Genomic DNA, 27,422 nt, shown 5'->3' on the forward strand with positions numbered 1-27,422 from the left:
ATATGGATGAACTCCGAGATCAAATTGTTTGCGTCTTCTTTCTCTCAATTTCTCTTTTATCAGCTTAATCTTGTTGTTCTCTTATTTCAATTATGTTAATTTGATTCATTAAAGGTTTAAATTAACTTTATGTAATTAGTTAGCATTCCTCTGTAATAGTCCTAGATCCTAATCAGATCACCTTAGATCACAAAGGGATACTTAGGAGTTTGTGGGAGCTCCTAGGAGTACTAGAGAGCTGAGAGAACCAATCAAAATGAATGACTGTGTGGCATTAGTTAGTTGGTAGATAGTGAACCTTCTAGCTATCAGGAGGTTGCACGACATCAAGTATGGTAGGATGCTATGGTTGAGGAGTATAACTCAATTATGTAGAATGATGTGTGGGAGGTAGTGCCTAGACCAACAGATAGAGCAATAGTTGGATCACACTGGATCTACAAGATAAAGCATGGTGTAGATGGTAGCATTGAGAAATACAAGGCAAGGTTCATGGCCAAGGGGTTCTCTCAAAAGGAGGGAATAGACTATGAGGAGACATTTTCTCCTATGGCCAGGTATACTTCTATATTTGCTGTGATCTCATTTGCAACACAGATGGGATGGAAAATCCGTCAGATGGATGTCAAGACAACGTTTCGTAATGGTGAGTTGGAGGAGGTATACATAGAGCAACTAGAAGGCTTTGTAGCACACTGCAAAGAGACCCATGTGTGTAGATTGAAGAAAGCCTTATACGGACTCAAGCAAGCTCCCAGAGCATGGTATGAGCGCATTGATACATACTTGCAAGAAATGGGCGTTGTGAAGAGTGAAGCGGATGCTAACCTGTACTACTTGGTGGTTGGGGGTGAAGTTCTCATTCTTGTTCTTTATGTGGATGACTTGTTTCTTACAGGTGAACTAGGGCTCATAGAGGATTTCAAGAGGGACCTTGCAAAAGAGTTTGAGATGAAGGATTTGGGACTTATGCACTACTTTCTAGGCATGGAAATGTGGCAGACAGATGGAGAGATTTTCCTTGGTGAAATATTGCATTAAAATCTTGAAGAAATTTGGGATGGAGGATTGCAAAGCCATGTCTACACCCACAATCACGAATTGGAGGAAGGTAGATACATCTAAGGAGAAGGATGTAGATCCCACTTTAAATAGGCAGTTGATTGGTTCGCTTATGTACTTGGTCAACAATAGGCCAGATATTGCATTTGCAGTGAACTCTCTTAGTTAGTTCATGGTTGAACCAAAGACAGTGCATTGGACAACAACCAACCATGTATTATGTTACTTGCATTGTATAGTTGAGTATGGGATCAAATATGTTCGAGGTGAAGGTATTAGATTGATAGGCTATACTAATGCAGATTTGATAGGAAGTACAAAAGGACCACTTTAGTGTGTTGTTTCAATTTGGGATCAGGAGTTGTATCTTGGTTTAGCAGGAAGCAGAAATCTATGGCTCTGAGTTAAGCAAACGCATAATACGTAGCAGCTAGCATGGCGACATGTGAAGCTCTATGGCTTCTAGTTGTTAGTAACCTTGTTTGGTCAAAAGGTTGAGACTACTGTGATACATTGTGATAATCAAAATTGCATCAAGTTATCTGAGAATCCAGTATTTCATGATAGGTCTAAACATATAGACATCAGATATCACTTCATCAAAGATTGTATACAACGGGGGATTGTTCAGCTACAGTACATGCCTACAGAGGAGCAGGTAGCAGACATTCTAATAAAGGCATTGGGGAAGGCAAAATTCTTTTTCAGAGATAAGTTAGGTGTCATGCAGAACAACTTTCTCGCTAAGAGGGAGTGTTAGTTTAGATAGCTTGGACAATTGTTTGTCCATATGTCGTTAATTAGAAAGGAATTGTTTTACTAACAAATTGGTTAGAGTTAGGACAAATATTTGTTAATTAATTGACCACTTTTAGAAGCAACTAGAAACTGACTTGGTTAGGTTTGTTAAGTTATTAGTATGAAAGGGGGTCGGGGGGGACATTTGGAGAACAAGAAGCTTGTAGTAGCATCTGTAGTGTTAGCAAATGAGTTTGCAGTGTTGAGAGATGATTGAGAGGGACCCTTTCTATTTTTGGGAAGTGCATTTGGTCACATGGGGAAATAATAGGAGTGACTCTTGTTTCAAATGACATATTGAAAAAGTATGTTGGAAGTTGTTATATTTTAAGTGGCTAAATTATCATTAAATCATTAAATGACTCATTATAAAGTTATCATTTAAATTTATAATATGACTTTAGTTGGGGGTTGAGTCATCATTGGAAGGGTCATTTATTAATTATTAATTAATTACAAGCCTAAGTCAAGTATTAAATATAAAAGTGCGAGGAGTTGTTATATTTAAAAGTTGAGGCCTCTTAAGTGAAAAGTGTCTTCATGAAGCCATGTGCAATAAAATATTATTTAATAAAAGAATTTAATGGAAGCTTCTAACTATTGGTGTGTTGTTGAAGCCAAGTGCATTATAAAAGGTGGCTTCATGAAGCAATTAGATCATCCAATTGTCTATTTGATATTATTTGTATTTGAAGGGACTTCTGAATTTACAAATTATCAACTCCATTGTTGAAGTATAATGGTTTTGATCTGAGATTGTGACTTCTCTTACTGTGATTTCTGTGGCTGAGAAGTGAAATTATTTGTGTTATCTATTGTTGAGGTATAGTGGATTAAAATATTCTGAGTTTGGTTGAAGGTTTCTTCAAGGGTTTTGTGAGGACTGATTCCTCTTCTGATGTGCACTTTAAGCCATTGAAAGACATGGTGAATTGTGTCTAAAATACTGAAGGATTATCTCTGACTTCTGGGTTGATTAAGCGGTGTTGAAGTAATACCGATTTGGTGTTTAATTGCAGCAATTATTATCAGAGGGTTTTCTGATTAGAATGCCTCACATTCAGCCTTCATGACTGTTGCTACTGTGGCTTGAAGGTGAATTGAATATTTTTGCAAATTGACATTTATTATCTGCACAGCATCATATTGTTGGGAAGTGTTCACAGTTGGTATTTGGGACTATTTAAATTCAGCCTGTGATCTCATATAGGTCAATCTGTATTGCCTGTGATCTCGTATAGGTTAATCTGTATTCCTACCTTGGGCTGCATTTTATGGTTCGTACTCTTGGTGTGGAGCTTTCCTTATCTCAGCTACGACAAATACAACATCAAGGGCAATCCAAGTTCTTTATTTAATAAGTCAGATTGCATGCCAACTGTTTGTAAAAATGTCTATTGGCTATAGATGCACATTAACATGTAAAAATCATATTTATGCATTCAAATGGTTAAAAAGGATTGCATTTGTGTTCCAATTCTTTACCAAGATTTCTTAGTAATCATTTGCAAGCATTTAAACTTCATTTAAAATCATTTCAAGCTAGCAAATACAATATGAAAATAAAAGACAGCGAGATAGAGGGTTCATGCAATGTGTTTGACAAAATGTCAAACATCTAAAAAGTGAGGAGAATTCAATGTTTGTGGAGTTAGAACTGGTTGGGTTTTTACACTCTTGGTTTTCTTCCTCTTAATTCAACACTCCATAGTGAGTCCTTGTAAATGAGCCAATAGGCTCCTTGAAAACCCATGCCCCCTTTTCCTTTCTATTACATGCTTTATAAAATCACTTAGTATATATAAAAGGGGGACAACTTAAGTCCGTTGGCTTAAAGTCTCTTAGTTATGTTCTATGCTTTTGGATTTCGATCGTGTGTGAGATGTTCAATCAACGTTTTGGATCACACTCATATCCTAATCTCTCGTCTTGATGATGGATCACAGAGTGTAATCAGAATGCTGATTGAAAAAATATCACACAATCAAAACCCAGAAGTATAGAACATATCTATATGGATTGTGGAAATCTGCTAATGCTCAACTCTTTAGTTGTATAAAAATATTGTCCATAAATTAAAATAACTTAAGTTCATGTACACACAAATTAAGACAAGAAATGAGAAAAAGCCAAAGGCTCCAATATTTACCCATGATGCTATAAGTCTTCTTCCTCTTGGGTAATCCAAGGAAAGGACGGCCAATGTGCTGCTAATCATCTTGATTAGCAGACAATATTCATGGACTTGGTGGGACGCTTCTTCGGAGGCCAATTTAGTTAGGAATCTTCAAGTTAAAGCTCAGTAATCTATTATCATGGTTGAAGCGATGAGAGTTTTGCAAACGATAAGAACATAATGTGGGAGTAGTTGGTTTTAATTTATTTTTTATGTCTAGGGAGGGAGACAACATTTAGAAATTCAGCACTATGTGTCTTGTAAGGAAGGTGAGTTAGTGCAATGTGGTTCTCCATGGAGTTACTTACCATACAAGGGAATCTTATGAGTTGGTGGTTTGTGCCTCAATATGGTCTCAACTTTCATGTAATCCCTTTCAAATTTTAACAATACATTTCTACTATCTACATTTACTAACTATGAATTTCATCATATTCTCCTTTTTTGCAGTTCACAATAATGTAGTTGTTGTTTGACATGGATTATATGCTATTCCTTAAAAGCAAGGCTTGTTAATCTAAATATGAACTGTAAATTTTAGTATGAGTATTTAAGAGAACGTTACTTAACTCTTTGGACACTTATGTTTAATGGACTAGATAAGAATTCTAATAATATAAGGATTGTTTCAAAACTTTAATTTTACTCTTCATTTAAGAGTTCCTTTGGAGGTCATATCAAAATGAAAAAAATTCTTGCATTTGAAAAGTGGTCAAGAATTTGAAAAGATGTGGCAATCTGAATCCTATTAAGCAATGATATTATTCATGTCTTTGAAGTCTTCATTGATAGCTCACAAATACTGATATAATTTATATTTTGGACAGGATCCGTGGTGATCAACAACACTTTGTACGCAGAGATGAATTGAAGGTAGGTTTAATTTGTACATGACATTTGTAGATTTATTATGATAAATACTTATTTTTCCCAAAACTTTTAGATTATGTGCTTCCTTTTCTCTTCTTCTAATAAGATAAAATATTATCACCATGCTTGTCTGTAGAGTTTTCTTGGTGGTTGAATAGCTTTCTCACCAAACAAAATCAGACCCATTACATCATTATTTTGTTGGCAGGACAAGCACCATCTGTCAATCTAAAAACAATTCAAAGGGTATAGCACACTCTATTCACTCCTGAGAAAGCTGGCCATTTATTCTTCTGTCAATACGAGCATCAAAAACTACTGTCACCTCTAATATCATATATACTATATAGTACATACACAATTTATTTTAAATGGTGCAATGAACTTTGATCTCTATCCAAACTTGGAGAAAAAATAACAAATTATTCTAACCCAGCCCAAACCGGTAACCTAGCAAAATAGTTAAAGAATCAAACTTGAAAGAGCTGATTTCAACTGAGAAAGCAACCCTCCAAAAAGAATCTTACTTTTCGTTTGCAAATCATCTCAACCAAGTTGTTTACCTTAAAATGTTAGGCGTCATAATGTAAGCGTTTGGTATCCATATAGTCACTTGTACCAGGGATGTTCCTCTACAGAGCATTTATTGTGCCATCTCGTATGCTTGGTGGAGATTCCTTGTTTTTTGATACAAGTTTCAAGTGTCAGACTTTCTGAATAGATTATTTGCGGGTACTAGGTCAGCCTGTATCATATGTATTCAATTGTTTTCAACTGAAGCCAGAAATGGTATGCATTATTGGCCATTTCAATCCATTATGGGGCTTCTTCATCTCTTGATGGGATTCTTTGGCAATTAAAATATCCTTTTTCCCTCTATGCAGATTATTTAATTCATTTGGAGAGATCAGCTTTTTTTTTAATGATGAAAAAGCATTGCACTTAGTGGTTTATAGTACAGTTACTCGAAGACGCATACCTTTATCCCCGGTACATCAGAAATACATCTATATTGAAGACACATATGGGGATTTTCCCAGATGGATGGCGAGATACTTCAAAATGAAGTTTCGTTACATATATTTACATCTCTTGAAAGCATACCTAAAAATTAGGAAACTTCCTGAAAATGATTTTTTACATATAGTGGCAGGCTATACCATATAAACTAATGTGGAGTATTCTGATATTTTGTTGACAAGAGCTGAAAGACCTAAAGATATACATTCAAGAATTGTAATTTTCTATTTTTATATGCTAATAAGCTTAAGATGTCTACCTGCATTATATTTTATTGACTGACTGAAAATGCAATCATCCCTAAATAGTAAATACATTCATACCATATCTCTAAAATAACGCTGTTCGTATCCGAATCCATTTTCCATTTTTGAATGACTATAGTATAATAACAATGGAACTCTATATTGATTCCACCACTTGTGAGGTAATCTTTATGTACCCAAATGGATAGTTTTCCTTGGTTAGAAAACTTTAGTGTAGTTATACATGGGAACAATTATCGATATGTTCATTTTTGAAAGCTTAGTATGATAAAAAGCGGAATGGTTTAATATATTATGCATTTTCATGTTGAGCACTATAATTGGGCATATGGTGTTGATTTTCTTGGTAATTTAGATTCTGGTGTATTAAAATTGATAGTTATAAATTGGATAATCTATAGGCAACTCCCCCCACTAAAACCAACTACTACTAGTTAAACCCCACAAATCTACCCATGCTCACATATGTTTTACACAAGAACGAATTTCTTATCTATCCTACAAAAGAATCATATCTCTAAATCAATACCATAATTCTTTATATTTCAATGCATATTGAATAATGTACTCAATAACTAAAATTTAGGCCTACATGTTCTCCATCTTATAAATTTAATCAATCTAAGCCTACATACATATTTTTGGTGTAAACATCTGAAGCAATTGATTGGATACCTAATGGGGTCGCCAATATATTTTTGTGCGAGTCAAGTCATAGATTCAGGATTTACATTTGTCATGTTTTCCACTTGACCTTTTTTTAAATTACTTAGATTCGTTTCTCATGTCTAGATGGCTGTGAGATGTTTTTATTCTTTTAAATTGCTTCTCTTATATTCAAGATTTTCTGGATATGTTTTCAATTTCACTGTCGTGTTTAAAGAAAATTATTTTACATGTCCTACCATTTTTGTAACTTTTCCCTTCTTATCAACATTATAATAATTTTCCAAAAAGCACATCAAAAGGAAACAAATTTCTATAAGCTGCATTGAAGAAATTGATTGCCTCTTCCCAAGATTATACCAGTATCTATATGAATGAACCCACTTTAGAGCATAGAGAATTTTTTTTGGAAAACGTTAGTGTAAGGTTGGGATAATTTGGATCAAGCCCATTAACTAAGCTATGTGTACTTTCTGTAATACCTAATATGAGTTTACCATTGATAAGCCATCTTTACAAATTGATAAATAAGAGTATGATGGAATTGATCATATAAAGAAATATTTATTTTAGCATAACGAGATCTATTGGTTATTTATATCTTAATATTTCAGGTGGCATGGGAAATATTTACCCCACTGTTGCATGACATCGATAATGGAAAATTAAAATCATGCACTTACAAGCGAGGTAGTCGAGGACCTGAAAAGGCTGATGAGCTTGCAGCGCGAGTAGGATATGTACAGACTCATGGCTATGTTTGGATTCCACCTTCACTACAAGTTGACTAATGTATTTATGTGAGCTCATGAGCATATTGAGGCACTTCTCATTCCATACTCCATTAGATCGTCTTTTCATATCTTAGATATGAGTTTATATGCATCCAATGCATTTTTCTTTAGGCCACTATGTCTATAGTACATGCATATGCGTTTCATATCTTCCCTCAAATCTTTCTGTGATGGCCTATATATTCTATAATTATGTTTATGTAATTTGTAATATTCAAATAAAAATTGACAAATAATCTTCTCCAGTAGAAATATGCCCTATGAATCATAAACTTCGATGATATGTTCTTACAAAGTCATATCTATGCTTGAACTTTGTAAAGTATGACATAGAATAAATATACCATGGATATGCTCTTCACCTGGACATAAATTAGTAATGCAACAAATCATTGTTAATAGACTGCCTAGAAAAACATTAAATCAATTTTCATATGTAACAGTATTGATGGTGTGTATAGGAACATTAATTACAAACATTGGGTACACGAGTTATCAAAGTTTTTCTTTTTTTTTTTGCTGGTGGCCAGTCACTTAAATGGTTGCATGAGGGCATCAAATCCAACAATGTGCGATTATCAAGGTAGAGAATGAAACTTTGTGGTTTCGGTCGATTCTGAGGATTTTGTTAAGGTTGTACGCGCCAAAGGGTAAGCAAATCGACTGTTAACAATGCACAAAAATTTACTATTTGAGGCAGATTTTTTTTAATGGTTTATTTGGTCTAAAACATGGTATTGGGGAGGGCAACTTACTATTGGGTACAGAATTTGTAATATGGCCCATTTGATCTAAACATGGCATCGAGGAGATTTAACTTACCTCTTAAAATGTGTATTAAGCTCCATGTGAAATTTAATCCAGCTGATGCAGTGATGGATTTTATATTGCAATATTTCTCCAAGGTTTAGGGAATGAAGAAGCAGGGACACACTTTCAAATATTATAATAATTAAAAAAATCAAATTTTGAGGTCGATGGGAAACTCAAAGTTAGATTTGTATTTGAATTCTGAAAAACTAGAAAATAGTTATTCCAAAATCATAAAAATTATAGGACGCGTGACAGTGTTTGACATGGAACAAGTGTGGACTATCAATAGGTTGAAATGAGATATACTGGCATTTCGTCGGCAAGAGAAGATATGTTGTAACGAACAAACCTTTTAAAAAGGTCCAACAACTTCTACCTAGGCCAGTGAGGACATAAAAAAGTTTGTGGAATCAGCATCAAAAGCTTCATCATGTTTTCGCCTCTTTGGAATTTGCTACCATCTTTTCAATTTTTGCTTTTACAAAATCATCCTTGTAGATGGCAAAAACTTTAATCTTAAAGTAGATTAGTAGTTACCTCGTGTAAAAGTTGATTAGTTGTTACCTCATCACCACTCTGATTTCAATGGAAGGCCGTACGTTTTTTGTTTAATCTTAAATTATTCTTCTATCCAAAAATGAGGTAAAAGATGGTTATGCCATTTAGAATTTATGTTTGTTGGTTTTAAGAGAGAATAAAAAGAGACAAAGCTCATGTATGTCTTAAATCTATTATATAAATAAATAATATTAGATATAATAAAATAATATTTATATTAAGTGGGCAAAGGAATATCAAGTTTCAAGTTTTAAAATATCAAGATTTTGATGTTTTTGTAGTTCCAAAGTCTCCTCCAAAGTCTCCAGCTCTCTCCTGCTGTCCACCATTTCAAATTTACAAAATCTGATGTTTAAGTAAAAAATTATGAAGATCTGAAGCAAGAAGGAATGCCAATCCTCTGCCACATCAACCATTTTAATTTTTTTTGGCCAAATCAAAATATTTTCTTCAGAAGGGTTTTAACCAATGCACCATTTTCTAAGAAGGTATGTCAATGTTTCATGAAATCACATTGACGTTGTTGCCTAAGCAGTGTAGAAAAAGTAGATTCGTATGCAAAACATGCACCCCTAGCTCTATCAAACAGGCATACCCAAACAATTAGGGGAAAAAGCAAACAATTAGGGGAAAAAGCAAAACACTTGGCCAAATAAAAAATAAAAATAAAATTTAATTGATTATTTAAATTAAATTTTCATGTATCATTTATTCATCTCAACCTAAATCAATAATAAGAACCTTTTAACCATATGACAAATTATTAATTCATTGCAATAATCTATTAATAAATTTAAATCTAAATATAACTAACATTTTCATGCATGAATATGCAATGTTTTATCTTCAGCGGGTACATAATACAATTTATCTAAATCCAAATCAGTACACGGAGGTTTGAATACAGATATAAAGGAAATAATTAGGTTCTTCTTTTTCTTTTTCTATTTTCTCTCTAATGGTGTCTTTATTGCACTATGCTGATAGGTATGGATTCAAGTGTTGAGTTATAGAAACTATTAAAGATTATATAAATTATGCAACTGACTTTATCAAAGGATAAAGCATATGCGCAGATAAAGTCAAGGAATATGGTAAATAGCTTTTCACTACTAAAAGTGAAGGCATTTAGGAGTGGATATTGATAATTAATGATCTGATTTAGGATCTACAAGTTTTATGAGTTAATCCCAACAATCAGATATACTTTCCCAATCCAAGCAGTAAATGTGTGGCTATGTATTTACAATTGTTGAAATTACAAAGAAGAAGAATCTAGGACTAATACAGAGGAATTCTAACCAATTACGTGAAATTAATTTAATGCTTTTACTGAAGCAATTTAATGCTTTTACTGAAGCAATTTAATGTAATTGAAATGCAAAAAAGAACAACACATAATCAATTGACAAAAGGAAATATGAGAGATAAGAGGCACAACACAATTTGATATTGGAGTTTGCCGTGTTCAGACTATGTCTTTGATTCCTGTTCCAACTGGTGGACCGATCCAATTAACTCCAAAAATCAAAGTGCTACAATATCAACCCCTTCAAGTACAACAACATTACTTTCCTCTAATGTACGGGATTGAAAAATGTCCTCCAGAAATTTCTCTCTCCTTTTCACTAGTTGGTTGTCCTTTGATTCCTCTCAAATTGAATTTCAAATTTTCAATGCCTTGAAAAAGGCCTCCTACCCACTTTTTATACATAAGATTAGTCTAAAATAGGCTAAAACAAAATAATATAATAATAGGCCTTTTAACAAATTTCCTTTTTGAAATATCCCCTTGGCCATTTTACATTTTTGGCCTTTCACCATGTTTGGGGTTTAAAATATTAACAAAATAACTAAAAACCTTATTTTATAAGGTGGGCGACATTTAGTTTAAAACATAAATAACAAACCAGTCGCTTATATACTAAGCACTAATAATAGCACAATGGTGGTTTAATATTTTAGTGGGTGGTCGGTCAGGGGGTTCCAACCCCACCGGCAGCAACGGTTAAAAAATAAATAAAAAGTGTTGCATATTAGTTATAACAATTGTTGGTAGTGCAATGATTTTCGTGTCTTGGGAACCAGTGGTTGGAGGTTCAAACCCCATTGACCACCATTTGCAATAATATCTTCACATAGTCAATTTTTGCCACGACGCATCATGTGTCACGTGGGCCAATTGGATGTCGAAACATGTCCAAATACTTTGCCTCTGCCAAGTCAATGATGACTACTCATTGCCACGTCACCCTTTGACTGTGCTCTACTATCATGCCATGTGTCATCATTTGATTGGTTGGCTGACATCATACTGACACCATCTGTACGGACATGCCATGTCACTAGGTGATGTCATACCTTTTGGTCAACCAACTTTGACCGAGCATAACTTTTGCATCTGGGCTTTGCTTTTGATGAAATGAACATCATCGAAAAGTTGTCGATGAGACCTTCGATTTGATGCCAACTTTGACCAATTTTGGAGAGTTCAAAATTTTGCCTTTCTGACAGCCTCTGAGCCAAGGTTTGACCAACCTTTGACTAGCCATAACTTGAGCATACGGATTCCGTTTTTGTCCATTCAAGTTGTGTTGGACTTAGAATTTCGAGGACTTCAACATGGTGTTGATTATTGGAGCTTTGGAGATACATCAATTTTTGGTGAAAATATCCCTCGGATCAATTAATGCTATGGATAGAGGCCCCAAACGACAGTCTATTATTGTTGGTTGGTACGAGATACCATACTCTAGGATATTCTCTTTTCTTAGACTAAAGAATTACAAGACTATAATCTTTAGATGTTTTAGTTTTAGTTAATAAATATTATTTCAAAATAATTTATATAAATTTGTAAATGATAGAATACCTACCAATCATTTTTATATTTTGAATGAATTATATGTGTGTGTGTGTGTGTGTGTGTGTGTGTGTGTGTGTGTGTGTGTGTGTTAGTATCCAAGGTGGTCTCAGTTTTTAAACTTTCAGTTTCAGAAGTTGAACCTCTTTGAACCACTTCGAACTGAAGTTCGAAGTAGTTCAAAGTAGTTCGACGGTTCAAAGTAATTCAATGGTTCGAGTTCAGAGTTTCAAAGATTTGAAATTTAGTTCAAAGCAGTTCAAATGGGTTCAAAATACAGAAGGTTAATTCATGGAGATTCAGGTCAAGGCTCGAATTGCTAGATTCAATGGTTCAGTGCAGAAATTTAGAGATCTTAGTTTTGAGATGCTCCTCAACCAAAGAATAAAATGCCATCATAATGGATCTTTAGAATTCTTTTCATTGGTTCAAAATGGTTCGATAGCTCGAAGCAGTTCAAAATGCAGATTGGCAAGCTCAGAAAAGCTTAGAATTCTATCTGAATTCATTATTCACGTTCAGAAATGCAGTTTGCAATCTCCAATTCAGGGCTATTTCGAGTTTTCAAGCTCAGTCCTGATTAAATGGTTCAGATTCAAAGGTTTATTTCTGACTCACTTGAGTTCAACAATCCGCGGTTCAAGTCACATTTCATTGCTTTAGAGGGACATTTCAATTTGGGTTCAGAATGACTTGATGAGTTTCTCCCAAGATCAAACCAGTTCGGGTATCTCATTAAAGTTAATCATGGTCTTCATAGATTAAGATTAGAAAACTGTGATGACGACAGTATTAAATACAATATCAAGCCATGATAGACAAAAGTGCAAGGCATTCATTGAACTCGATGTATAAAATATGCATGAAAATGATTAGTCAAGTTGTTCGGTCGGTAAAGGGTACAAATCTGATGATGCCACAAGTCATAGAAGTCGCAGATTGGTGTTTCACACATGTGTCTGGTTGGAGCACTCAAACACGCAATGTCATTGTAACGGATGTAATGGTGACAGGAAGCCGAGCTCACTTTTAATGAATATCGGGTTACTCTCATAATAGCCCACCAACTTTTTCGCAGGTGATAACATTATGATAAGCTTGAAAGGCTGCAGGTGGAAGTTGAAATAAATATAATGGCCACGCAGTCATGAGGGGTGATCTTATAAATCATGGAAAATTTTAGGGAAATTGATAAGTTATGTTGCTCACCAATGGTTGAAGGAAAGAGACTTAGCTCTTTGAAGATTCCAAAGATATCAAGAGACTCAGTTTATATGGTCTTTTCTGATAATGGAAAAGGTACAAATTTTACCAAATAGATTTGGGAAATACAGCTTGGTCGTATCTGCCTGTTAAGTTCAAGCTTGTTTCAAAGAACATATACGGCAAAGCTCAGTTTCTTGAGTATATTCCTGTTACTCCAAATGTATATCGGGTTGAAGAAAGATATCATACGCTGAGCAATGTGCTTGCATTAAAATTGATAATAAAGATAGAGCATCTTCAGAAGGTAAGAGAGTTTGATCCTGTTACCCGAGCACCAAAGGCTGATAATTATCATGATTGGAACATCGTCAGATCATGAGATGTAAATTTATCGATTACAAAAGTCATGAAATTGGGAAATTGTTAATCAAGATTTGAAGAGCCATTCGACAGATGTCGTGGATAGAAATTTAGAAAGAAGCGAACAATATTATAATGTTTTATAAACATTATATCATCATTAGTGGGGAATGATATTTAAATATCATATGATGATGGGAAAAGCCGATGACAATCAAGTAGTAAAAAGGGAGCAATTTCAAGAATTAGTTTCGAATAACTAAAGATGATTTGACCTTGCGGAGATAAAAGTTGAGAAATCATCGGAGTAGTAGGAAAAACATAAACTTTAAATAAAGTTTATCAAGGAAAACTGATGGAAGGAAAATAAATTCTTTGGGAATATGAAAAGAGGATCTTAAAAAAGAATTAGTTATGCAAAAACGGAAAGGGGAATCGACCACAGGAAAGGATAAAAGGAGCAAAGAAAGACAAGACAGGGGTTTCCGGATTCTTCCAATTTCCAAAACTGCAGACTTTGGGCTTCAGGCAAGGAAGGAGGAAATTTTGACAGAATAGTTCCATCTTCTGGGTTCCACTTTGGTTTCCGACAGCTACAGACTGTGTGTTGTTAACAGGTGGGAAAAATTTTAAATCCCGAGGGAAGGAATACAGACTTTGAAGCTGTAGCAGAACAGAGCTTCACTTGCTAAACTTTGTGTTAGTGATCAAAGAGGAATTTGATTTTGAAATGTAATGTAGGGGAGATGGTTTTCATTTTCTGATGCATGTGTCATAGGATCTTTGTAGTCTTTTACATCTTAAAGAGGGGAGGTTTGAAAGATATCTACAAATCAGAACTTTGAGTCTATGTAGTTTTCTTTCCACTGATGGTTATGTTGCTGTAACTTTCAGTTTTCTTTAAGTGCATCAAATGTGTTGTTTTCTATATGCATTTGATATCAGGATCTTCTGAAAGCTTTGGTTCACCTTTTCTCAGGAAGATGGAAATTGTTCTTTGACTTTATCCTTCGTAATGCAGTGTACAGCAGGTTAACTTTGTGTAATCTATTTTATTCTATTTCCTTTCTTTTTAGTTCTTAGGATTCATGTCTACTTTGTGTTTACATGGTAGATGTTAGATATCCTTTCGTGCTTTCTAGTAAAAGAACCCACACTTAATTCATTGTAAATCTTGCATGGGGAGCTGTACCCAGTAAAATTCAGAGGAAGGTTATTAATCTAATAATAACCTATCCAACTGTTGGTGTTAGTTTGTCCTTTCACTTGGGCATTCAGGGTCGGATTTCCACACATTCTCTCGAAGGACAATCTGTTCACTAACAGATTTTTGGCAACTCCGCTGGGGAAAGAATCGCAGTTGCAGTGTTTTCTTTTCAGAGAAATCTAAAGGTACCTCCCCAAAGATGGAGGTTAGCGGCTCTATTGAGGAAGAATGTCAGAAAGTCTTCCTTACATATCAAGAAATATTGAAGGAATGGGTTCCAGCAAGAGATGAAGATAACTCAAAAATCTTTATCTTCATCCCACCTTTCAAAGATAACCCTATCAGAGAGGTTAATGAAGAGGTTGCAAAGCAAGTAGACTGGCTAAGATCCTTTTACGGTGCTATCCTCATAAAGAAGAAACCCCAAGTGCAAGATCTAGAAAAAGAAGGACATGCATGTCAAAAAGAGGAAATAACTGAAGTGGAACACAAGCAGGGGAAAGATCTTGAAGGAGAACAAACTGGATGTCGACAAGATGATGAATATCTAGATGCTCTTCAGCCGCACGTGATTCTCATCTCCACATCACATCTAGTGAGTCATGAGGTTGAGGTAAATATCTTGGATTGCCCATCTTCATTTTCCTCTAGAGAAAATTTTAAATACATTCAGAAAGAGGAAGACGTCTCTTTTCAGTTTGTTCCTATGAATATAGAGACTTGTGGAAAATCCTTGCCATACCATGAGGATAGCTCATCTTTTGATACCCAAGAAGAGAGTAATAAAATTGATTTCCCTTTTATGTGCCATAGCAAAAATATGGAAGATGTGATAGCAGTAAGGAATCAATCCCAAGATGCTGATGGTGAGATTGTTTGAGGCAGCGTGAATGCATTATACTTACCTTCTAAATATACTGAAAATGTTAAAATTAAAGACAACCCTCTCTTTGTACCCTATGATCTCCTATATAACAAGAAAGAGCAAGGAGAAGGTTGTCTAGTAAATTCTAGCAGTATAGACATATCTCAACAAAGTGAGGAAGCTACAGCCATAGTTCATCCTGAAGACAACCAGAAATGGGTAGATAAAGACATTCAAGCTGAAAGTAAAAAAACATGGCAGCAGTGATAACAAAGATAAAGAAAGGGTGACAGTGAAAGAAGAAGATTCCTTGGTAATACCATCTTACTTCAATCCTCACAATCCTTCCGTTCTCGTTGATCATGCTAATACTCAGGAAAACATGAATAAAGGTACTCTTGAATCTTTCATTTCTCCATGTTTTGAAAGTTTCAGATTTGAAAGTGATGATAGTCATCTCATTTCAGAAGTTCCTGTATGAAAAAAATTTGACAACAACATGCTGCTAGAATATCAATCTTTCACTGTTAATGAAATTAATGAAAGTGATCTTTCTTTGGAGAGTTTCCCTTGTAAGAAGGTTCAGAATAACATGCAGTCTGAGATTGAATATTGTACTTTTATGGAAGATAAAGATGATCTCTCATGTTTAAAAATCTGTAATCAGCACATGGAAGGATCCAGAATGTCAAAAGGCACTTTTTCCAATGAAGAAGAGGAAATTATAGGCAAATTTCTATCATCACTCCAGCCGGATTATCCTTTTGATGACCACTCAAGTATTGATTCAAATCAGATTGAGAATGAAGCATTCATTGATAAATTTTCTTTTCATTCCTCTATGCATGGTTTTTCTGATTTGGATTGTGGAAGTAGTGCTGGAAACTGTGATGGCACTTTGGGAAAGATAAAAGATATTATGCATTACATGCCTGATGATGGTTTGATTCTTGAAAAAGCTGAAGAGAACATATACTTGGGAATTAATTCTATGATGGGTGAGGTGTTCCTTTGCCTACAAGTTGATCGTGATATCAATAACCATATGCAAGAGCTCGAAATGAAATCTGGCCTGTCATATGTTGAAGATCAATCCTTGGATGAAAAAGAATACTATGATGAGTTGTGGATATTTGGGAAGGAATGGTTGGTCAACATCTTGATATGTGCTTTCAGCATGCGGTTTGGCATTGAAGATGTTTCCCGTAGGTACTGGTATAGAGCTGCTCAAATGAGACATGACTTGCTACTCCAGAAAGGATGTTACTTCTCCCAGCCGGTAAATGGTTTCACATGGTTCCTTTTCTTTCTTCTAGTTCTCATGGTAGGTTCTCTTCCTACCTTTGTATATATTTTGTAAATAAGTTTTTGTTGTGTGTAGTGTAGTTGGAATAATGTGCAAGCTTCGTGCTTGCTGGTAGTTTAGGTGTTGGTTGTTGGTTTTGGTTTGCTAGTTTTGCCCTGCTCCCCTCTGCCCTCTCTGCAAGCAGCTCCCAGTCTTCTCTTGCTGACTCTATTTGCCCAATTGATAAGGCACTGTTCTTTCCCAGAGATTACTGGAGTTCTCTGATTTTGCATCAAAATCAGTCCCATAGTTAGAGCCCCTGTTAGTACCCAAGGTGGTCTCAGTTTTTAAACTTTCAGTTTCAGAGGTTGAACCTCTTTGAACCACTTCGAACTGAAGTTCGAAGTAGTTCAAAGTAGTTCGAAGGTTCAAAGTAATTCAATGGTTCGAGTTCAGAGTTTCAAAGATTTGAAATTTAGTTCAAGGCAATTCAAATGGGTTCAAAATATAGAAGGTTAATTCATGGAGATTCAGGTCAAGGCTCGAATTGCTAGATTCAATGGTTCGGTGCAGAAATTTAGAGATCTTAGTTTTGAGATGCTCCTCAACCAAAGAATAAAATGCGATCATAATGGATCTTTAGAATTCTTTTCATTGGTTCAAAATGGTTCGATAGCTCTAAGCAGTTCAAAATGCAGATTGGCAAGCTCAAAAATGCTTAGAATTCTATCTGAATTCATTATTCACGTTCAAAAATGCAGTTTGCAATTTCCAATTCAGGGCTATTTCGAGTTTTCAAGCTCAGTCCTGATTAAATGGTTCAGATTCAAAGGTTTATTTCTGACTCACTTGAGTTCAACAATCCACGGTTCAAGTCACATTTCATTGCTTTAGAGGGACATTTCAATTTGGATTCAGAATGACTTGATGAGTTTCTCCCAAGATCAAACCAGTTTGGGTATCTCATTAAAGTTAATCATGGTCTTCATAGATTAAGATTAGAAAACTGTGATGACGGCAATACTAAATACATTATCAAGCCATGATAAGTGCAAGGCATTCATTGAACCTGATGTATAAAATATGCATGAAAATGATTAGTCAAGTTGTTCGGTCGGTAAAAGGTACAAATCTGATGATGCCACAAGTCATAGAAGTCGCAGATTGGTGTTTCACGCATGTGTCCGGTTGGAGCACTCAAACACGCAATGCCATTGTAACAGATGTAATGGTGACAGGAAGCCGAGCTCACTTTTAATGAATATCGGGTTACTCTCATAATAGCCCACCAGCTTTTTTGCAAGTGATAACATTATGATAAGCTTGAAAGGCTGCAGGTGGAAGTAGAAATAAATATAATGGCCATGCAGTCATGAGGGGTGATCTTATAAATCATGGAAAATTTGAGGGAAATTGATAAGTTATGTTGCTCACCAATGGTTGAAGGAAAGGGACTTAGCTCTTTGAAGATTCCAAAGATATCAAGAGACTCAGTTTATATGGTCTTTTCTGATAATGGAAAAGGTACAAATTTTACCAAATAGATTTGGGAAATACAGCTTGGTCATATCTGCCTGTTAAGTTCAAGCTTGTTTCAAAGAACATATACGGCAAAGCTCAGTTTCTTGAGTATATTCCTGTTACTCCAAATGTATATCGGGTTGATGAAAGATATCATAGGTTGAGCAATGTGCTTGCATTAAAATTGATAATAAAGATAGAGCATCTTTAGAAGGTAAGAGAGTTTGATCCTATTACTCGAGCACCAAAGGCCGATAATTATCATGACTGGAACATCGTCAGATCATGAGATGTAAATTTATCGATTACAAAGATCACGAAATTGGGAAATTGTTAATCAAGATCTGAAGAGCCATTCGACAGGTGTCATGGATAGAAATTTAGAAAGAAGCGAACAATATTATAATGTTTTATAAACATTATATCATCATTAGTGGGGAATGATATTTAAATATCATATGATGATGGGAAAAGCTGATGACAATCAAGTAGTAAAAAGGGAGCAATTTCAAGAATTAGTTTCGAATAACTAAAGATGATTTGACCTTGCGGAGATAAAAGTTGAGAAATCATCGGAGTAGTGGGAAAAACATAAACTTTAAATAAAGTTTATCAAGGAAAACTGATGGAAGGAAAACAAATTCTTTGGGAATATGAAAAGAGGATTTTAAAAAAGAATTAGTTATGCAAAAACGGAAAGGGGAATCGACCATAGGAAAGGATAAAAGGAGCAAAGAAAGACAAGACAGGGGGTTCCGGATTCTTCCAATTTCCAAAACTGCAGACTTTGGGCTTCAAGCAAGGAAGTAGGAAATTTTGACAGAATAGTTCCATCTTCTGGGTTCCACTTTGGTTTCCAGCAGCTACAAACTGTGTGCTGTTAACAGGTGGGAAGATTTTTCAATCCTGAGGGAAGGAATACAGACTTTGAAGCTGTAGCAGAATAGAGCTTCACTTGCTAAACTTTGTGTTAGTGATCAAAGAGGAATTTGATTTTGAAATGTAATGTAGCGGAGATGGTTTTCATTTTCTGATGCATGTGTAATAGGATCTTTGTAGTCTTTTACATCTTAAAGAGGGGAGGTTTGAAAGATATCTACAAATCAGAACTTTGAGTCTATGTAGTTTTCTTTCCACTGATGGTTATGTTGCTGTAACTTTCAGTTTTCTTTAAGTGCACCAAATGTGTTGTTTTCTGTATGCATTTGATATCAGGATCTTCTGAAAGCTTTGGCTCACCTTTTCTCAGGAAGATGGAAATTGTTCTTTGACTTTATCCTTCGTAATGCAGTGTACAGTAGGTTAACTTTGTGTAATCTGTTTTATTCTATTTCCTTTCTTTTTAGTTCTTAGGCTTCACGTCTACTCTGTGTTTACATGGTAGATGTTAGATATCCTTTCGTGCTTTCTGGTAAAAGCACCCACATTTAATTCATTGTAAATCTTGCACGGGGAGCTGTACTCGGTAAAATTCAGAGGAAGGTTATTAATCTAATAATAACTTATCCAACTGTTGGTGTTAGTTTGCCCTTTCACTTGGGCATTCAGGGTCGGATTTCCACACATTCTCTCGAAGGACAAATTGTTCACTAACAATATATTTCTTTGGCTTACATGTCTTTAAAAAATTATTGAAATATATTTAAAAATCAACATACATATGACAATGTTCATGCTTATATAAGCTATTAAACAACCTAAATTAAATATAATATTAAAAAATCACCTAAATTATAATGCTAATATAATAAATTGTAATATAAAATCTTTTTTTTATATGAATAGTCCTTTTCTATTAATAAATAATACACTATGGTTAAATTCACAAAAAAAGGGTTGGGGGATAAAAGATCACCCTACGAGAGTTCACACGACCGAAGTCGGAATCAACAACTATTCATAAGAAAAACAAGAAGCAACCCTTCAGGTGGCTAAAATAGTGCCAATTGAGAGAGTGGTTCATTTCGATCATGAAATCTTTAGTCATCCCTGGGATTGGCAGGCAAGCTAGGAACAGTCTAGCCATCAACAACATCATCAAGGGCCTGGTCAACATCCTTTGTATCAGGTCGCTGAGAAGAGATGGCCAATTCTAGGCGAAAAGACCACTTTCCAAAAACCACTCACCGAGGACTAGGAGGAGGAGCCGGGGACTAGCCAGTGCCACCACGGGGTGGGGAAACTAAGTGATGCCTCCACCCACCATCGCCACCCCTGGGAGAGCTGTGGCAGGAAGCCTGTGAACATGGCATGTGTGAGCGACAACTTGAAGAACTGCGCCTCTGGCGGCAGCCTCTGGGCATTGTGGTATCAATTGAGACATTGGAGGTACCCTGACAATAGTACAAGGGGCATTGCCCTAGTGATTAAGAAGTTCTTGAAGGTGGGCCACCTTCAGGGCCACCTTGTTTGCTTGCACTTGAATCTGCATCATTACATTATTACAAATGCATGCCTTAGTGTACATAGCAATATTTATATCAAGAAAACTATGAGTAAAAAGAACAACATTTCTATCTTTCCACAAAGTGAACAAAATCTCCATCCTCAAGGTATGTCAAATATGGGTAAATTTTCTAGGAATCCGAGGGGAATCCCCCAAAATAACCATGTGCCAAGAAAAGGGTTCAGATCGAAATGGCTTTAAAAAATCATGAATCTAGTACCAATAATTTTGAGATGTCTACAGAGCTAGAAAATATGTAGGAAAGACTCTGGTTGGCCACAAAATGGACACCTAGGATCCGGAACCCCAATATGCTTGAGTCAAGGCCCAAGGGGAAGACCTTGAAAAGCCAGGCACCAAGCAAAATGGGCAATCTTGGGTTCTATAATGGCACTCCAAATAGTGTCAAAGCGCTTTCTCCATTAAGGAAAGGAAGATTGCAAATGCCATCTTTGATTGAGTGTATCCACCATTGGTAGATGGGGAGAAAGCCATCTATAACCCAAACTTGGTTTGTAGATAGTGAAAGGAGTGGCAGGGTACCACTTCCAATCAGTCCACCAAGGTCTAATAGACTGAATACTCACTTTATGAATTAAGGGCCTGTTTGGTTGCTGGAATAGGAATAGAAAAGTTGGAATATGTTTTCCATTTTCTATTTGGTTCGTCACTTAGAATAGGGAATAGGAATATGTATTCTTATTTTGCCTCTAAAATGAGCTTATACCCATTCCAAAAAATACTTGTTATTGGAATAGCCATTCCTATTCCTAATATTACATGCCTATTCTCCATTCCTATGCCCGCAACCAAACAGGCCCTAAGTGACCTGGAATTGTAGAAAACAATAAGTCAAAAGTCTGTCGATCTAAACAAGACAATACTAGACTTGCATATCTTCCCAAGATCTGAGACTCATAGAGACCCTAGAGAAAAGATCTTTAGGAGTCTTGATGCCTCAGTTGAAAAAATGCAGAGCACTAGCACCTTGAGTCTTAGCTAAGGGAATACCCTAGATGGAAAACAGGGGAGATCACCAAATGTTTTGCTAGTTCAAAGAGAACTTTAGAGCAAAACTAGAATTTTCCCGCAAGAGAAAGCAATTTCGTAAGCCAATAATCCAGCTTCTTAGTAATCTTGGCAAGAACAACGTTCCACAGATCCACTGGCAATGCTTGAAAGGCAAAGGAGTGCCTAAAAAGCAGAAAATTTCCCCATGAGTGACCCATTTCCATTCAAACTAGTTAAGCCAAGGCGGAGCTGGCAAAAAAGACTAGGAATAATAGAGCATTTTATGTCATTGAATAGTGGAGCCAGAGGGTTGACAAAAAGTGTCAAGGCAATTCAAGGCATTATTGATGTTTTCTTCATCCTCCAAAAGAATGAGAAAGGAATCATCAACAAAATGACCACTGACCAACTGGGAAGAGGATTCTGGTAAAGAGATGCCATGAACCAAACCTGACGACACGGAGTGGGCTAACAAGTAACCAAACCCTTCAACAACAAGAACATAAAGCGCCAGAGCCATAGGGCAACCTTGCCTGATGGAATGGAAAAGCCCAAAGGTGTCAAATTAGGAGTAACTGATGGTAATGGAATCATTAGCATCTCCAAATAGCATCTCTACAAACTACAGGAAATTGGGACCAAAACCAAGACCCTGGAGTATAGTCAAAATGAAAGGTCATTCAATCCAGTCATAAACTTTAGCAAAATCTATTTTCAAAAAAACAGTTGGCTGCTTGGAGTTGCGAGCTCACTCCATACCTTCCTAGACAACAATGATGTTGTCAAGAATATATCTAGATTTGATAAAGTTAGTTTGCTCGGATTGCACAGTTAAAGGAAGGAGATGGAGAATTTTGAGAGAAATTGCCTTAGCAATAATCTTATATGACACGTTAAGAAGGGTAATGGGCCGCCAATTGCAAATATCCTCAGGATCTCTAGCTTTAGGTATGAATTTTATGTTTCCTTTGTTGATAATAGCTCCTAGGCTTTTAGAATGATAGGCTTCAAGATAAACTTTGTGCAGATCAAGACCAATATACTCCTAGAGGTGTTTGTAAAATTCACAAAGAAACCCATCAGACTTGGGGGATTTATCATCTGCCATGGAGAAAATCGCCTCTTTAAGGTCTCAGAGGGTAAGAAGTTGCTCACAAAAAGCATGTTGCTCAACTGCTAGGCGGTTTGGAGTAACAGAAATACACTTTTCTGAGAGCTTCCTCTCGAGCAACCGAATTTCCCTGCAAAGCAAACACGTTTTCATAGTGATGAACAAATGCTTGTAGGATGTCAAAGAGACTAGAGAAAATAAAAGTGTTGTGTTTGATTTTTTAATCCCAAAATTGGTATGACAGGCTCGAAGAGCCTAAAATAACTCCTTTGAAGCTTTATCGCGAATCTCCAACCAATGGAGACAAGCTTTGATTTGGGCCCCTCGAGCAACATAATTATCCGCAACATGTTTGTTCAGGAAAAGTTTGGCATGTTGAATTTGTAAGTCAACATCAAAAGGGTTAAGGGTGAGAGTCCATAAACTTATATAAAATCTTAGAGTATAAATATTTTTTACTAAACTTTCATCAATATTATTTACAATAATAAACCAAAAAAAATTAAATCAATAAATTAATTTAACAAAGATTAACTAAGATATAAACAATTTAATAAATTTAAAAATTATTTAATTATTTATTATCTTCTTAAAGTATTAAAAATGTCATATACCAAAAAACTCCTTAAACATAATATTTATATATTACCTTTGGAAAATAAAATTAGACTTGCAAAATATATTTTAAAAATTATATAATAAGAACATGAGTACAAGAATTTGAATATTTACAATATAACTATCATACTTAAATCAAATAATCTTTTTATAGTCACAAGTTGTTATCATATACTTTACATCTATAATAAATAAAGTGAACACATCAAGTTGCTTATCATTGAGGTCATTGTTAAGGTTTCTTAAAATAGACTCTACTTTTCACAAAGTATTCTAAAATGCAAAATTATCCAATTATGACAATACAAAAAATGAAGGAATCTCACCTAAGTCAAATTGCACTCAAAACAAAATTGCACTTATTTGGTTTGTAGAAAATAATAAAGAAAAACATTCAATTAAATGTTTTACTAAGATCATTTAATACATATAACCCTATCAGCCTAACATGACAAAATGATGAATAAGAATATGAGAATAGAAATATGTATTCTGGAATTGTTATTCTAGAAAATAAAATAAGGATGGTATTCATATTCTTGTTTGGTTCAGTCAGAATTGGATGGGAATTCAAGGATCCAAAGATTTATGTTCTCTAAAATAAATAAAACTGGAATAGGAATACATATTCCAATTCCACCTATTTAGATGGAATTGCAAATACTCTTTTTTGGGCCAAAATTAGAATATGTATTTCTATTCCAATTTGGTGCACCCAAACAGAAAATTTGAAATTTTGAGAATTTACATATGCCTATTCCACTGATATTCCGACTGCCAATCAGACCTGAGTGAAATATTTGCAAAAATTATAGTTAACATGTGTGCAAAAGGTGGAATCATAGAAAGCGTGCCCAGATACGCGAGAGATAACTATTATGAAAAGTTTCTCATGAAATGTAATGAAGAGAGGAAAGGAAAGCACTCGCACCCATAGCTGATAGATGTGGAATCATGAAGGTCGCTACTGAAATGTTTGACCGAAAATGGAATGTTATGATTTGCATATACAAATTTAGCACAATGTTCATAATGCAGACCATGTGATTGAAAATCGTGATTGTGGAACCCATGGTACTGACATTCTTGGTAAAATGCCTCAGTAGACTGAGCATGGCAAATGTTCGACAGATATCATCGAAGATTTGAAAGAAGTATATAGAGGCCAACTGTGATAGGTTTGACGGTATGAATCAAATAAGTGCCAAATAGTAATTAGGCAGTGATCGCATGATATGCACAAAATGTATATAGTTGGGTGCAAAGATTCGCAAAGCTCCTGATAAATTATCTCAGAGACATGTCTTCTCATGAAAGGCGAATGTGATATGTCAATGTAAATTATTTTGATGAATCTCTTTTTTTTGTTGGGAGGGCTTATTCTTAAGTTTAAAGTATTAAATAGTCAAAATTGACTTATTTTTACTATATCAAAATGTATATAAGCTTTTAAACAAATACAATTAGTTAGTGTAAACCAACATTGAACAACCTCTGCTTATAGGGTCACTGATCAAATACTTCAACTTACACCAAATTTTAAGAAGTCTTGTACTACATTTAGCTGCATCAATTTCTAGATAAATAAATGAGGTTTATACCCAAATGTCAGAGGACTTTTAGGTGGTGTAGATTGGACTTTGCAGTTGAACAGTGGATAAATAGATATTATTGACATAAAAAAGAAGCTCAACAAGAAGCCAAGGACATTCGAGGAACCCACAATCCTGCTACGAACACTGTAAAAGACCTCAAATCATTGGAATGATATTGAAGAAGACAATTCATTCGTATTGTCCAACACCAGGAAACACTAAGCAAACATTCTCAGACTTGAAGATTTGGCAGTATTTTCGTTTTGAGCTATTAAAAGTTCAAGCTTTGAATCCAAACTAGGATCATATCTATCTAAAAATTGATCAAATCCTAGTCCTGGAAACATATTCATGGGATTTTGAGGATGTGCGATTCTCCCATTTACTTTCTCGAAGTTTCAGAAAAGAAAGCTTGTCAAGCGACATGCCACGAAGATCATCACATTAGTAATTTATCACTGTAATACAGGCACTCCGTACTGTCAGCCCATTTGAAGCTATAAATTCTTCCCTTACAAAAGTTTTTTTGATTTTTTGGGTACCCAACTAAATTATTTGAAGCAAGTTTTATTCAAACACTTTTTTGGCAAGCTTGGTCTTGATGATCCTATATCTCATGGATATGGTTATTTTAATAGTTGGCGCTTCATAGATAACAAACTAGTTCATTCCAATCAAGGCTATCAAAAAGAACAATTGTGTGAGATTTGATTATACCATCATCAAAGCCTTCCCATTATTCAAAGGATGATTATAATCCAAGCAGATATGGATGCAGTTGGAGAAAGAGTGGATATGAAGTCAAGCTGTTCGTGGACATACATTTATTTATTTAAATGATCTGAGTTGTATGTTTTGACTTATTCAGAGTGAGGTAATGTACTTGTTGAGAAAATGATGTAATCAGAATGAAAGATTCACACATAAAAGGGAATTTCGCAACTGCTTTGGGATCGATTATTCAACCTTCCTATTCAAAGAGTTCAACTTTCAAGTTATATTTTGGTTAATTTTGCTAAAGTTAACTAACCAACTTCTTTTGGTGAAAAAACAAGAGGTTAATTAATTTCTCTAAAATGCATAAGTTATTAAACAATCTAGGAAGTTTGTTATTGTTTAGAGAGAAAATGACATCAATACAGATGAGATAAATTCATCAACCAACTGCTTTCTCACTAAGTCATTTAATACAAAAGAAAGAAGGGCTTTCAAACATAACTCTTATATTAACTCAAGTTAGATTAGCAAAACTTAAGTAGGATGAAGGGAAGTCAATATTAAATCCAAATTATATTAAAGAAGTGTGCAAACAAGTCCTCTTTCATACAATGTTAATTAACTTTAAGATGTGTAATGTGAATGTAATTGAACCTATTGATTTAATCACAAGAGTAAAATCGATCTAGTTACTAAATGTATGCAATCAACCCAATTAAGATATAGAAATAGATCTATGCTAGGAGATAAAAGAAAGGATGGACCCAAAAAAAAAAAAAAAAAACTTACCTTGAAATATGCTAGAGAAGATACATTTTTGCTCCAACAAATTATAGATTTGAAATTGTGACTGAAATTTAGACCATGGATCTGCAATTAGAACACAAAACCTTGATTTTTCTAGGTCACTAAGAATAGGTCAACCTAAAGAAAAGTGTATGAACGGTTTGTAGGAAGTTAGACATGTTCCTGGGAAACTTTAGGAAAGTTGATCCATATTCTCTAGAAAGCTCTTGGCAAGTAGATTTTAGATCTACAATCACAATCTCGATATCCAACTCCTGCACATAAGAAAAATAGGTTTTGCTTTGTTGGATGAGGGCTTGCATGAGATAAAAATAGTGATAAAGGAAATGCTAGCATGTAGTAGGAAAAAATATATCAATGAGAAATAAAATTACCTTTGTAGATACAATTGATTTTGATATGTTATCAAGTATGCAAATGAATAGCCTTGACTCAAAGAAACCAAAAGGAAATAGTTGAAGTCAAAACCTCATGAATTAGAATGCTTGTGATGTGCCTTGATGAAGAATGAAAGACTAGGAATGATTTGGGTGATAGATCTCCTCCTTAGAAGCCAAACTCCACTACCATCTTGAAGGAAGAAGCTTGGCGCAAGAGGAAAATACATGATCTTGATGAATGCTTTGAAAATGCTTGCTTGAAATCTCATGTATGTGTGTATGCTTTCCTTGGATTTCATGTATGATGATGATGGATATTTTGATGGTGGATGCATGAAAGTGAAATTCCCAAGCCTCTTCATATACTAGTTTTTGGGATTGAAAAATAAAGTAGGCTAGCTGAGGAG

General features: G+C 35.0%; 1 protein-coding gene across 1 annotated transcript in view; it reads left to right on the top strand.

The window, feature by feature from the left end:
* The window catches only part of LOC149547913 (glucose-6-phosphate 1-dehydrogenase, cytoplasmic isoform-like), a 107,286-nt gene extending 99,382 nt beyond the window's left edge, over positions 1-7,904 (top strand). Inside the window, exons 15-16 of the mRNA XM_089791960.1 lie at positions 4,864-4,909; positions 7,473-7,904. Coding sequence (XP_089648086.1) covers positions 4,864-4,909; positions 7,473-7,649 — 223 coding nt within the window. The 3' untranslated portion in view covers positions 7,650-7,904. The remainder of the gene's footprint in view (positions 1-4,863; positions 4,910-7,472) is intronic.
* The last annotated feature ends 19,518 nt before the right edge of the window (positions 7,905-27,422 follow it).

This window comes from Cupressus sempervirens, chromosome 7 (genome assembly GCF_028749045.1).
Source record: "Cupressus sempervirens isolate cs-2001-9-10 chromosome 7, ASM2874904v1, whole genome shotgun sequence".
Taxonomy (NCBI): Eukaryota; Viridiplantae; Streptophyta; class Pinopsida; order Cupressales; family Cupressaceae; genus Cupressus; species Cupressus sempervirens.